We start from the raw sequence: 12807 nt of genomic DNA, 5'->3' as shown, positions 1-12807 counted from the left end.
ATGATCCCAGGGTCCTGGGATCGAGTCCCGCATCGGGCTCTCTGTTCCTTGGGAGCCTGCTTCTCCCTCTGCCTCTCTCTGTCTCTCTGTTTCTCATGAATAAATAAATAAAATCTTTAAAAAAAAAAAATAGACTAGATCTGGTCTTAGCCCACTTTATGCAGCCAGAAGCAACAGGCAACCTGACGTACGAGGTTAAGATGACTTTATGTTTCTTTAGGAGTCACTAAACTCACTGAACTATGGACATCTTCCTACATATCCTGATATTCAAGATGCTCATACCAGTAATAGCCTCCCCAGTATTTCTAGCACTGTGTATTAACCAGGCAAATGAAGGTCAAGGTTTAATAGGAATCATACTTGAACAATTTTCATTGGCAGAATAGCACTAACAGCTTTCCACTAATTATAAATAGGCGACAGTTGCTCATTTAAGTGATGATTATCTTTGGAAAAGTAAAGTATCCACATGTCTTTGGGAGCCTTTGAAAGAGTGTCCCCCAGGGTCTGCATTGAGGCCTAGTGGGTGGCAATAACGTACACACTTTTATGACCAGAAGACTATGCCTACCATATATACAGTCTGTCCATAAAAACAAAACTATTTAGAATCACACATGTTTATTTTTTTAATGAATATGGTGGTTTAGAGTCTGGGAATATATGAAGCAGAAGGGCAGCTGAAACGTTACATACCTAGGGCAGTGAATTGGAAAGTGAAACTATTTCATTAGTTTTATGTTAGTAGAAAAAAGAATCAAGACATTTTAAGTAAATTTCCCAAGTCTGTCATTAAGTTGAGCTATAAAATAATTTCATATTTCATTTGCCCATCTAATACTTGCTGCTTATTCTGTTTCTTTTCCTTTTTATGCCTCTTCTCTCATCTCCCACTCACCTGGCTAATTCCTACCCTTCCTCTAAGACTTAGCTCACATGGGGGACTCCGTCCTCTAAGCTAGGTGATGTGGCCTTCTTCTTCCATCCCTGTAATGTTTCTGTCATGCATTGTTCATGTTTCTCTACTTAGTTCTGTGTATGTGTGTGTGTCCCCCTTGCACTCCAGATACCTTATGAGGGCGCAGACTCGGTGCTCCTTGCACCTAGCACTTATTAGAAACAATAAATGTTTGTTCAAAGAATGATATGTACAGCATTTATTTCCTCAGTGTTCATTACATCCTGTGCATATCATTGGCACTCAGTAAATGACTTTGTTCCATGTATAAATTATCTTTGCTGCTATGAAAATAGAATTTTTTTGCTTTTTATTATTTGAATAATATTTGTTCATTGTAGAAAAATTAAGATGACTTTTATTTATATGAAAAAATATGAAATACTATTCACCTCCAATTTCTGGAATGACCATGTTAATAATCTAGCACTTCCATTCCCCCAAATTCAGTTCAATTTAATTAACATCAGTTGAGCTACCATTATGTATTAGGCACCATAGGCAATAAGAAGACAAAGAACCAGGCCTTCTTTCAAGAAGGTGTCAGGCTTAGGGGGAGAAAAGCTTACACAGTAATTCTTTGAGGATCCTCAGTGCTTTAATTAAGGGTAGACTACCATACAGTGGGGGAGCACTAAGGAAGGAATGACTGGGGACGGCTTCCCAGGGAATGTGCTGTTTGAGCTGCATCCTGACAAAGATGAGTACAAGTATACCAGGAGCAAAGGGGTTGGCCAGATGAGATGTGTACGAAGGTATGGAGACATGGAACACTGTCATCCATGCTCATTATCTGTTTGAGTCTAATAATGACCCTGTGATCCCGTCTCTGCCTTTTGACTAAGATCAAGTGTAATAATGACCCTGTCTAAGTGTTACTATCCCCATTTTACAGATGAGGAAAAATGAGGCTCAAGTAACTCAAGTTGATTAAGGTCACACTGGTAAAATGTTAACGTAAATTTGGGTTTTCTGACACACAGTTTAGTGCTTTTTCGTTAAATATAACCCAGTGAAGTGCAACCTGGCTCTCTAACATCAGACACTTCTGGATTAGAAGGATTTAAGGATTTAAAAACCAGTTGAGTCAAATTATAAAATTGCTAAAAAGGAATGTAGGCTCTGTGCTTTTCTGTACGTTCAGTGATTTGCTTTGTTAGCGTCAGGATTTGTTAATTACGTAAAATATATTAAATATGATTTCATGATTATGTGGGAAGGTGAATTCAGGCCCATTTTGTGGATTACCATTTCTAGCGATATCCTTTCTTTTTTCAGAGTGAGTTTAAACCAAATAAAGATGAAGAGAAAAGGGAAGTATATTTGCGATTAGAGACCTAAGTTTTGTTAGTTGCTATTTGTATATATTTCAGATAATATTTTTATAACCCCTGGGGTTTTTTTTGGTACAGTACCTCAGCCAGACCCCAACCAGCCCAAGCCTGAAGGACGGCAGATGACCCCTGTAAAGGGGGAGCCATTAGGAGTCATCTGTAACTGGCCTCCTGCTCTTGAGTCGGCCCTGCAGCGCTGGGGCACCACGCAAGCAAAATGCCCCTGTCTGACCGCCCTGGACGTGACGGGGAAACCAGTTTACACGCTCACATACGGTCAGTTTGCAAGAGTCCCAGCTCCTTCCTTTTCTCCTGATAGTTCTTCATATTATCATGGGTGGTGTTTTCATCTTGATATTTAGCGGTTGCTGGTCATTGTGTTTCAACAGATATTTTAAATTATTTTAATAGGATCCTGAGTTCTAAGTAAAGCTATTGTCAAATATTTTCATTTGCTAAATGATATTTGCAAAGCAGCTAATATTTAAAAGAGCAGAAAGAAGAAAGAGGCTTTCTGGATCCACTGATGATTTAATATTAGAAGGGGATTTGGAGAAGATGTTTGGGCAGGATATATGGCAGGATAGTTTTTGTTTTTGTTTTTAAAGAAATGCTTTTTTTTTTTAAGATTTTATTTATCTATTTGAGAGAGAGCCAGAGATAGCGCGAGAGAGCACAAGCTGGGAGGAGAGGGAGAAGCAGGCCCGACAACGCGGGGCTCGATCCCAGGACCCTGGGATCATGACCTGAGCTGAAGGCAGACGCTTAACTGACTGAGCCACCCAGTTGCCCCCAAAAATCTGATAGTTTTATCTAAAAATTGAAACCAATTACTTTTTAGATCTTTGCCATTTCATTCTACCTCTTGCTAGAACAGGCACAAAATTTTATAATGAACAAAGAATTAGGGATGCCTGGGTGGCTCAGTCGTTTAAGCATCTGCCTTCAGCTCAGGTTGGGATCCCGGGGTCCTAGAATTGAGTCCTGCATCCAGCTCCTTGCTTGGCGGGGAACCTGCTTCTCCCTCTGCCTGCCGCTCCCCCTGCTTGTGCTCGCTCTCTCTCTAATAAATAAATAAATAAATAATCTTAAAAAAACAAAAAAAACCCCAAAGAATTGGTACTTTTCCATTTAGTTTTGCACCCCAGCTAAAGTTTGATTTTTCCTTTTCAAATAGCTTTTCAAAGTAACTTATTTTTCTTTTAAAAATTCCTCTAAAATAATTTTATTTTTCAATTTTTAGATTTTTTTTAAAAGATTTTATTTATTTGAGAGAGAGAGCTCAAGCGGGGGTGGGGCGGCAGGGGTAGAGGCACAGGGAGAGGAGAAGCAGACTCCCCGCTGAGCAGGGAGCCCAGGACCCTGAGACCATGACCTGAGCCAAAGATAGACACTTAACCAACTGAACCACCCAGGTGCCCCTATTTTTCAATTATCAACAAGAAGAAGAATGGATTCAACCTGGGCTGTGAGATTTTGTACTAGTTTATTCAAACATCAGGTTCCTTTTTCCCTTCAGAAGTGAAGCTCAGGGACGCCTGGGTGGCTCAGTCGGTTAAGTGTCTGCCTTCGGCTCAGGTCATGATCCCATCGAGTTCCACATCGGGATCCTTGCTCAGCAGAAAGCCTGCTTCTCCTTCTGCCTGCCGCTCCCCCTGCTTGTGCTCTCTCTCATGCATTCTCTCTCTCTCTGGCAAATAAATAAAATCTTAAAAAAAAGAAGTGAAGCACATGTCCATAAACCTAGATACTGAGTAATTTTCAGAAGAAAGTAGTTTTTATTTAAAGAATCTGACAGACGTGAGTTTAAAACCCTAGCTGCCCCTCTAAATGAGTTATATGTAAAACTAACATACCTATTCAGAATGACATGATTTCTTTTTCACTTTCTGCATAATCTAAGATAAGAATTTCTAAGGGTGTTTGGAGGGAGGGGGAATAAAGAGGGGAAGATCAACTTTTTTTTCCCCCAAAAAGTGGTTTTTAGCATTCATTTCAGAAGCTATATGTTAATTTCATCCATGTAACCCTTAAAGCAGTTAGCTGGCTAAATCTTTACATGTTTATATAACACCTATGAATATATCCACATGTTTCACCTAATTTCCATATTGTCTGTTTTCACTGAAATACAGTGCCATGGAATGCTTAATCATTTGAGTCATACTTCTGCTTTGCAGTTAACCTCAAGTATCTAATACCATATATGTAAGTAGTTCTTCAGAAGAAGCTTAGAGCAGACAGAAGTAGTCTTCTGATTTTCAGCCCTGTTATAAAAATTGTTGTCCTCCCTTTAAATGTGATCAGCTAACATCAAATTATTTCTAAAGATATTCAGATTACTTCACAAAAGAATTTGAAATATTATCTATTACCAGAATGAGCATCTGATAAAGCTTTCTTTTTGTTTGGAAACAGGACTGGCTTCTGTAAACTCAAGTGAATATAAAGCATTTTTTGTGGGGGAGGAGCTTTGCGTGTTGGGGGTGATGCTTGTCTAATGAGACATTTGGAAGGGCCACTGTCTTACTAAATGTACTAATGAACTGAATGCCCCCTCGCTGAGGTAGGCCTGTGTTTTTCTATATGATTCTTTTCTTTTTCCAGGAAAGTTGTGGAGCAGAAGTTTAAAGTTGGCCTACACACTGCTTAATAAACTGGGGACCAAAAATGAACCTGTATTAAAACCTGGAGACAGGGTAATTGGTTTTTTGGTTCTAGGGAGGTGATGTTTCATTGTTTTCTAATATGCACATTCTGGATTTTTAATGCACAACAGTACAATTTATGTAACTTTTACTCTTAGAAAATGAAAATGGTTTGCTCAATGCCAGGTTATAGTTCTTATATTCATAGATTGAAGGAAATTCACATGTCCCTTTCAGTACCTACACTCAGTAAATTCTTGTGCTAATACAAAGAAAGAGGGACCTCACTCTTTCTGGAAATAAATATTTCAATAATCAGACAACAAAAATAGCAATAAAGTTTACTCTGATTTTTTTTCATTACAAATTACCCATAAAAATTTTTCAAAACATTTTCTGTGGTTTTATGTAGAAAGAGAGGGCGAGCCATATTCTAAGAAGAAACAAAATGACATCATTTAATTTCTTCTTTAATTGAAGGTGACATTAAACAAAATTTTTTTCTAACTTTTTGGAGAGTTTTTTTCCTATCAATGACTTTCTAAATATGATGACTTCTTATCGTCAAATGTTACTTTTTATTTGGTATTTGTAGAATGAAGCATCAACTATACAACAGACTTCTTTTTAGTAGGCTCATGATATAGAACCTCCTGAACTAGCCTTTTAAAAATACTTTTGCACTGTGGCAAAGGGCACCTAGAGGGTGACTTCCACTTATAACTGTGACACATGAGGGTTTCCTGGTCCTCACTGAACCCTAAGAAGGTAATTTTTGTGTCTTCCTAGCACCATAGACACTTGTGTGCAGGAAGGAAATGGGTTGTCTTAAATGTTTTGTGGAATTAACATTTTTTAGAACTCTAGAAAGGATTAGCAACTTGAGGATTGAATTTATCTTGGGAGTGAGTTGAGAGAATTTGAAAGTAAAAGAAGGGGGACCAAGAGTCTGGTGACATAATTAAGTTTAACATGTCAGTCTATAAACATCTAAGCCAAGTAACAAGCTCCACAATGTGATAATGGTTTTACATTCCTTCAGTAAATTAGGAAGGGTCAGTTATCCCTATGATGCATTACAGGTGAGATCACGGTTTTGAACAGTTTGAACATAGGTTTCAATGTTTATCTTTTGTAGATGAATTAACTTTTTATCCATAATGGCTTGTGCCAGTATTAACTTACACCATTACCAGAGCCTTCATGCTAGAGTACTTGCATTGTTGGCTAAGTGAGTGAGGACTAATGCAATGAACTCATTAAAGAATAAGAAACCTTGAGTTGGCCCTGTAATGGCAATTGAGTCAGTCAACTCCTCTGAGTTCTCTGAGAGTTGTAAGGCTTATTCTCTAATATGCTGGCTTATCTAGAGAGACCCATTACATTTATTTTATTGCTTTAGTCCTGCACTAAAGTAAATTGCCTTAGGTTTCACAAGTAATTAACTTACTACTTAAGGTGAGCTGTTAACTGCTCAATCACCAGTAGAATTCAGTGAAAAATTTTTCTTATGATGATGATGATGAATTGCATTATAGTTTCCAAAACATGTCTAGTATAATCACGGGAATGATAGAAATCTTTTTTAGACTTGTGCATCTTTCTCAATAACTTAATTTTCTTTAGGCTATTAGTTTTATTGTGTTCATGAGACATGTTATATATAAATGTTTATCTTCGACAATGACATTGAAAGTATTAGTCTGGTTTTATTCCTCTGTTATTGAATGTCATTATGCATTTTAGGTAGCCCTGGTTTACCCCAACAATGATCCAGTCATGTTTATGGTGGCTTTTTATGGATGTCTCCTGGCAGAAGTGATTCCAGTGCCTATAGAGGTACCTCTTACCAGAAAGGTAACATTGCTAAATTTAAGAGGAATGTAGCCTGATGTGACATGGTGGGCTTCTTGGATCTTGGATCGATTGACTCCATCATGACATTAGAAACCGCCTAACCGTTTTCTTAAGTATTCAGCTTCACTTTCTAAAAACATGAGAGTTGTAGACAAATAATAGTTATTATTGTTTATAAATTTCAGGAAAATAATATTGTTTCAACTAAGTTAGAATTTTTATAGATAAAATTTAAAACTCATGGGGACATACCTTACTTTTCAACAATTACCATTTATAAAGAGGATCCCTATTACTTCCTTGAGACTATAGATAATCCACATTTATAATAAGTGAGACCTTTTTGTGAAGGGATTTCCTTTAATTGTATCATCCAACCCAGGATTTCCTTTAAGTTGAAGGATGATACAGTGATGCATATTACTACTCTGGGGAATGAGATTTTACTTTAATGACACATCAGCCCATGCAGCATATGTAGCAAATTTTTTTAAGTTTAACCGAAAGATTTCTCCGTGAGCTGTTTGACCCTGATTTTCTCCTACAGCTTATTGAGGGGTCATGATAAAGACAAATATGATAGAGAGTGTGGATTTATAAGAACAGTTATTTTGTGAAAGGAGTAAAAAGCAAATTGGTAACATCCCTGAAACTGGTTGATGGGATATAGCGTCTTTAGATTAGTCAGGAAATCATAGGGTTGTTCTTAAATTATTAAGTTGGCTGTGTTTGTGTGGTTTCGTAATAATACTTTCAAGGTGATATTTTAATGGAACTACCTTAGACTATCTCTTCGGTTTTTTTCTCTGCTGTTGTCATAGGCTTAAATCTTACCTCCTTTAAAATAGAATAATAAGGAGTATGTGGATTTAGGTATAACCATCCATTTGCTTTCATTGTAAATTTGGACATTTGGTGTCCATTTACATTATTTTATTCTGACCTGGGTTGCTTTGCTTTTGAATTTGGGGATGTGGCTAGGTCAAGACAACTTAACCAGGTTCACATCACATCTATTTCACTGGCCTGAAATTAATTTAAAAGAGGAACATTGCTGACTTTTGAATAAAATGGTCACATTGGCTGGTAGAATTCACCATTAGCAATGTCAGATTAATAAAATATTTGATTTGTACTCAGGAAGTCATTGTATTGTAGAAGTTATTTGGAAGAACATATTGTCATTGGAGTTTGACAATTGCCAGGTGTCAGTGGGGTCCCGTGAATGTTATCACACAAGTGCCAGAGCATTGCTCAGTGTTAGGTTTGGGGCACGGGTGTGCTCACATTCACTCCCCACCGTGCTCATTATCTTCTCTCCACAGGATGCTGGAGGGCAGCAGATTGGCTTCTTGCTAGGAAGCTGTGGTATTGCCTTAGCTCTTACCAGTGAAGTTTGTCTAAAGGGGCTGCCAAAAACCCAGAATGGAGAAATTGTACAGTTTAAAGGTTAGTAATATTTATACTTGAATTATCAATTAAAAGTTAAAACTTATACTTTAATAAGTATTTTAATTTAATAATAGCTAAGTCCTTAACATCTATTTTCTTATTTAATTCTCACATTCTTATGAAGTAGGTACCATTATTATCCCCATTTTACAGGTGAGGAAACTGAGACACAGAGAGGTTAAGTAACTTGCCCAAAGTCACAGCTAATAAATGGCAGAGCAGCGATTTGAACCCAAATCTGTCTGATTCCACAGCCCACACCCTTAACCTTTATGCTGATGGTTGGAAAAGCTACCACTCTGTTCACTAAAGCTAAATGCTACATGTAGAGACAGAGGATAGAACACTAACCTCAGTGGACTTCCACTGCCAAATGTACCTCCCATTTGTTGAGGTAATGTCAAGGCCTGAAATTAGCATGTGGAACGATTGTACTTTTGAAAGAAGGTATAATTGTCTGGTGATTTATCACTAAAAACTAATAAAAAATGCAGTCTTTTACTGATTTTACAATGACCTTGATTTGGTCTCGATACTAAAACGACCAATTCAATGTGAACTCCTTCCCTTATGGCTTAGGCAATTCAATTTTTATTTTGGGTTTGATTTAGGTTGGCCCCGGCTCAAATGGGTTGTAACAGATTCCAAGTACCTTTCAAAGCCACCTAAAGACTGGCAGCCCCACATCTCACCTGCTGGTACAGAACCAGCGTACATTGAGGTAAGTCCTGAGACTAGAACATACATTCTGGCTTCGTGTGGCTTCAGTTGCCATCTTATAAAATTTAAAACTAACCTTTTGCAGTTTTAATTTTAGAAAAGCCTCCTAGTTTGTTGGAGTTCCATCTTTTGGCTTGTAAAATGCTTGTATTAGACCTTCTAATTGTTTTTAACGTAAATACACATTCAAGAGAGACAGCCCCCACACACAAAAAAAATTGATCCTCGTCATGGAAGAAAGTTACACAAGACCTAGAGATGTACAAAGGTTTAAGAAATGATATAATAACAGAGATATTCCTCTGCCGCTTTTGGGGAGGTATGGGAGTGGGAAGCAAAAGAATGGAGAAACAAGGAAGGAAAAGAGCTGTGCTTGAGAAGAACAAACTTAACAGATGAAAGATAAAGAGCAAGAAGAAACACATGGCTAAAGGGTTTGGTATTGAAGGTCAGTGTAGGACCTTGAGTGATCGAAACATTCAGTTTGAGGGATGAAGTCCTCCTGCATAGCAGGCACCAGGCTAAGAGCAGCTTCAAATGCGTGATCTTAGGCAGTCCCCACAAGTACCCGATGAGGTTGGGCCTCTTATCAAACCTGCTTTATAGGTGAGGAGACTAAGGCTTAAATGAACTCAAGTAACCAACCAAAGTCCACATGACTCAAAAATGACAGAGCTGGGATTTACACTCCCATCTGTTTCACTTTAAAAGCTGTGCCCTTGATGACTCTGCATTGTGCTCGAGACATATTAGTAAATGCTCACCACCTGTTTGCTAAATTAATGACAAATCAATACATTAAAAAAGAAAAGTTTGAGGAAAAAAATCCACCCAGCCTTGAGCCCTGTGGTAATAACTGGCTATAAAAGGGAAGAGAGTGGGCAGTAGCTTTGAGCAGTGATATGTTCATGTTGGATGCTTTGAAAGATGAAAGAGAGCTGAGTATGTTTGACAGACAAGTGGGGCACCTGGATGGCTCAGTCAGTTAAATGCCTGCCTTCAGCTCAGGTCATGATCTCAGCATCCTGGGATCGAGCCCTGCATCGGGCTCCCTGCTCCACGTGGAGTCTGCTTCTCCCTTTCCCTCTATTGTTCCCCCTGCTTGTGCTTTCTCGCTCTCTCTGTCAAATAAATAAATAAAATCTTTAAAAAATAAATTAATTAAAATAAATGAAAGACAAGTAAACAGGCAATTAAAATTTAGCAGTCAATTCTTAATCCATATCATTTCTCAGTGAGGACATATTTCATCACTCCAGCCTCCTTAACCCTGCTCACTGGCTTCCCTGACTACTCTGTCAGTTCTCCTGCCTCAGTGAACACTCCTTTTCAGGCTTCTTTATTGGTTCTTCATAAAAAGTGAAGGGCACTTCATTTGTGGCCCCTGCTTGGCTCTCTGACCTCATGTAGAACTACTACCCTCCACATTTCTAGGCTTTGGCTATTCTGAACTAACTTGCAGTTTTTACTTAGGAACCTCTTATTACCCACAGGACATTTCTAGTGAGTTTAAAGTACCCTAGGAGTGGGCGCCTGGGTGGCTCAGTTGGTTAAGCGACTGCCTTCGGCTCAGGTCATGATCCTGGAGCCCCGGGATCGAGTCCCGCATCGGGCTCCCTGCTCAGCGAGGAGCCTGCTTCTCCCTCTGACCCTCCCCCCTCTCATGTACTCTCTCTCATATAAATAAATAAGTCTTTAAAAAAAAAAAAAAAAAAGGTAAACAGGGAGTTCAGCTTTTATAATTATCTAGATAAGCCCAAGCTCATGGTAATGGGGATAGAGAAAAGTAGGTGGAATTGAGAGACAGTAAGGAAGTAGAAGAGGCAGGATTTAGGGCCTGACTCTGGAGAGGGAGGAAGCAAGAAAGACTCTCAGGTTTCTGACTTGAGCAACGGGGTAGATGATGCCATCCTTTATTAAGAAAATACAGCAAGGAGGCGCCTGGGTGGCTCAGCCGTTAAGTGTCTGCCTTCGGCTCAGGTCATGATCACGGGGTCCTGGGATCAAGCCCCGCATCGGGCTCCCTGCTTGGCGGGAAGCCTGCTTCCCCCTCTCCCAACCCCCTGCTTGTGTTCCCTCTCTCACTATCTCTCTCTGTCAAATAAATAAATAAATAATTTGGGGGGGGGGAAAAAAGAAAATATAATAAGAAGAGTTCATGGGCACAGGGTGGGGATGAGGAATACCATGGTGGATGCACTGATTTTCACAGGACTACAGGTCGTTAAGGGGGAACAATTGACTCTATAAGTCTGGATATCTGGAAGGAGGGCTGGGTTGGAGACCGAGAATTGGGAGCCATCAGGCGAGTGGTACCCCGATGGAATGAAGTGAAAAGAGAAAGCAGAACAGAACTTTCAGGAAATGCCAACATTTAAGGGATGGGCAAAGGAAATGGAAGGGGGAGAGACGGGGAGAGATTATGAATAGGAGAGAAGAATATCACAAAAGCCAAGGAAGGAGACAGTGTCAAGGAAGGAGGTGTCAGATGTTATAGAAATGCAGGATAAAATCAAGTATGTCATATATCCTTTTGATTTAACAAACAGAAGTTGCTGATCTGGGTGAAAAACAGCTTGGGTGGAGCATTGAGGTAAAAAGCAAAATGAGAGTTGATTGATTTGTAGGAGTGAATAGGCCATTTCTAGGTCTCCCCTTCCCGATGTAGGAGCTTCTGACAGACAGGAACCACGTCTTACCCACCTTTAAGTCTGCAGTGCCCTGCTTGCTGTGTACTTGATACAATGCTTCTATTAATGCAGCTCCACTCACTTATTTGGCTTCTTTAGCAGCCACTTCACACTGATGACTAATTAAACTTTTAAGAATTTTTCACACATACTTTTGTCAAGCTTCATCATTCCTCAATCCTATCTTTGCATGATTAGAGTTTGGGGCCCCAGTGCATAGCGTCAAATAGTCATATGAAACATATTAAAATCAGCCCATTACCATGGCTTGTCTGGGTTTCATTTTTGAATTCTACTTTGTCATTTGAAATAACCCATTTTATTGTGTTTTCTTATGCTTTTGTTTTTTGTGATTTTTTTTCCTAGTATAAAACAAGCAAAGAAGGGAGTGTAATGGGAGTTACAGTGTCCCGCCTTGCAATGTTGTCTCACTGCCAAGCTCTGTCCCAGGCCTGCAATTATTCTGAAGGTCAGACTCCATCCCGTGACTGCCCTCATTGTGAGCCTCAGATATATGTGACCGTGAGCAGAGTGCTCAACGGCTGGATTCCAGTTAATGACCAAATTCAGAGTGAAATGCTCTAAGACACATTCTTGGCTTGCTTTTGCTTTCTTCTTTTTCACAAATATGCTATAATTTAAAGGAACTAAAATTCTGGGCAAACCAAATATGTAAAGCATGACTTCTAGAGTGTAGAAATAGAAAACAAATTAAAACCATGTGTTTATTAGCTGCAGAATGTTATATATCTCTGTCTTCCTGTGTATACAGAGCTGACACCAGCTGTACATTTGGAGTTAGAGTCAAAGAAATCCAGCTACCAAAAAGCATAAATTAAAACACAAAAATGTATTCTGTATTATTGAACTTTAGATATGTTGATACAGTGTAATGACTGTTTACCTTAGAATGTTCTTTACAATATTAAATTTTTTATTTTCCTTTCATAAAATGAAACAAGTTAATACATGTTCATTAAAGAGCAGCATTCTTGTCTGGTAAAATGTATTTATATATAATGGAGGCAATTAAAATGTCAGAAAATAGGGATTGATTAAATTATAATATGCTCAAGTAATAGATTATACCCTGAGGCATTAAGACTCCTGTTCTTGAATATTAAAGATATAGGGAAATTGTTTCA

The 12807-nt window shown here is 38.7% G+C and overlaps 1 protein-coding gene across 3 annotated transcripts in view; it reads left to right on the top strand.

Moving 5' to 3' along the window:
• The window catches only part of DIP2B (disco interacting protein 2 homolog B), a 224352-nt gene that overhangs the window by 157894 nt on the left and 53651 nt on the right, over positions 1-12807 (top strand). For all 3 annotated transcript variants that reach the window (XM_044915421.1, XM_021704908.2, XM_044915422.1), the window contains 6 exons: positions 2374-2571; positions 4903-4994; positions 6690-6800; positions 8126-8249; positions 8864-8973; positions 12029-12131. In XM_044915421.1, the coding sequence (XP_044771356.1) occupies positions 2374-2571; positions 4903-4994; positions 6690-6800; positions 8126-8249; positions 8864-8973; positions 12029-12131 (738 nt within the window). The remainder of the gene's footprint in view (positions 1-2373; positions 2572-4902; positions 4995-6689; positions 6801-8125; positions 8250-8863; positions 8974-12028; positions 12132-12807) is intronic.

This window comes from Neomonachus schauinslandi, chromosome 5, assembly GCF_002201575.2.
Source record: "Neomonachus schauinslandi chromosome 5, ASM220157v2, whole genome shotgun sequence".
NCBI lineage: Eukaryota > Metazoa > Chordata > Mammalia > Carnivora > Phocidae > Neomonachus > Neomonachus schauinslandi.
This window is presented reverse-complemented; position numbering and strand designations above follow the sequence as displayed.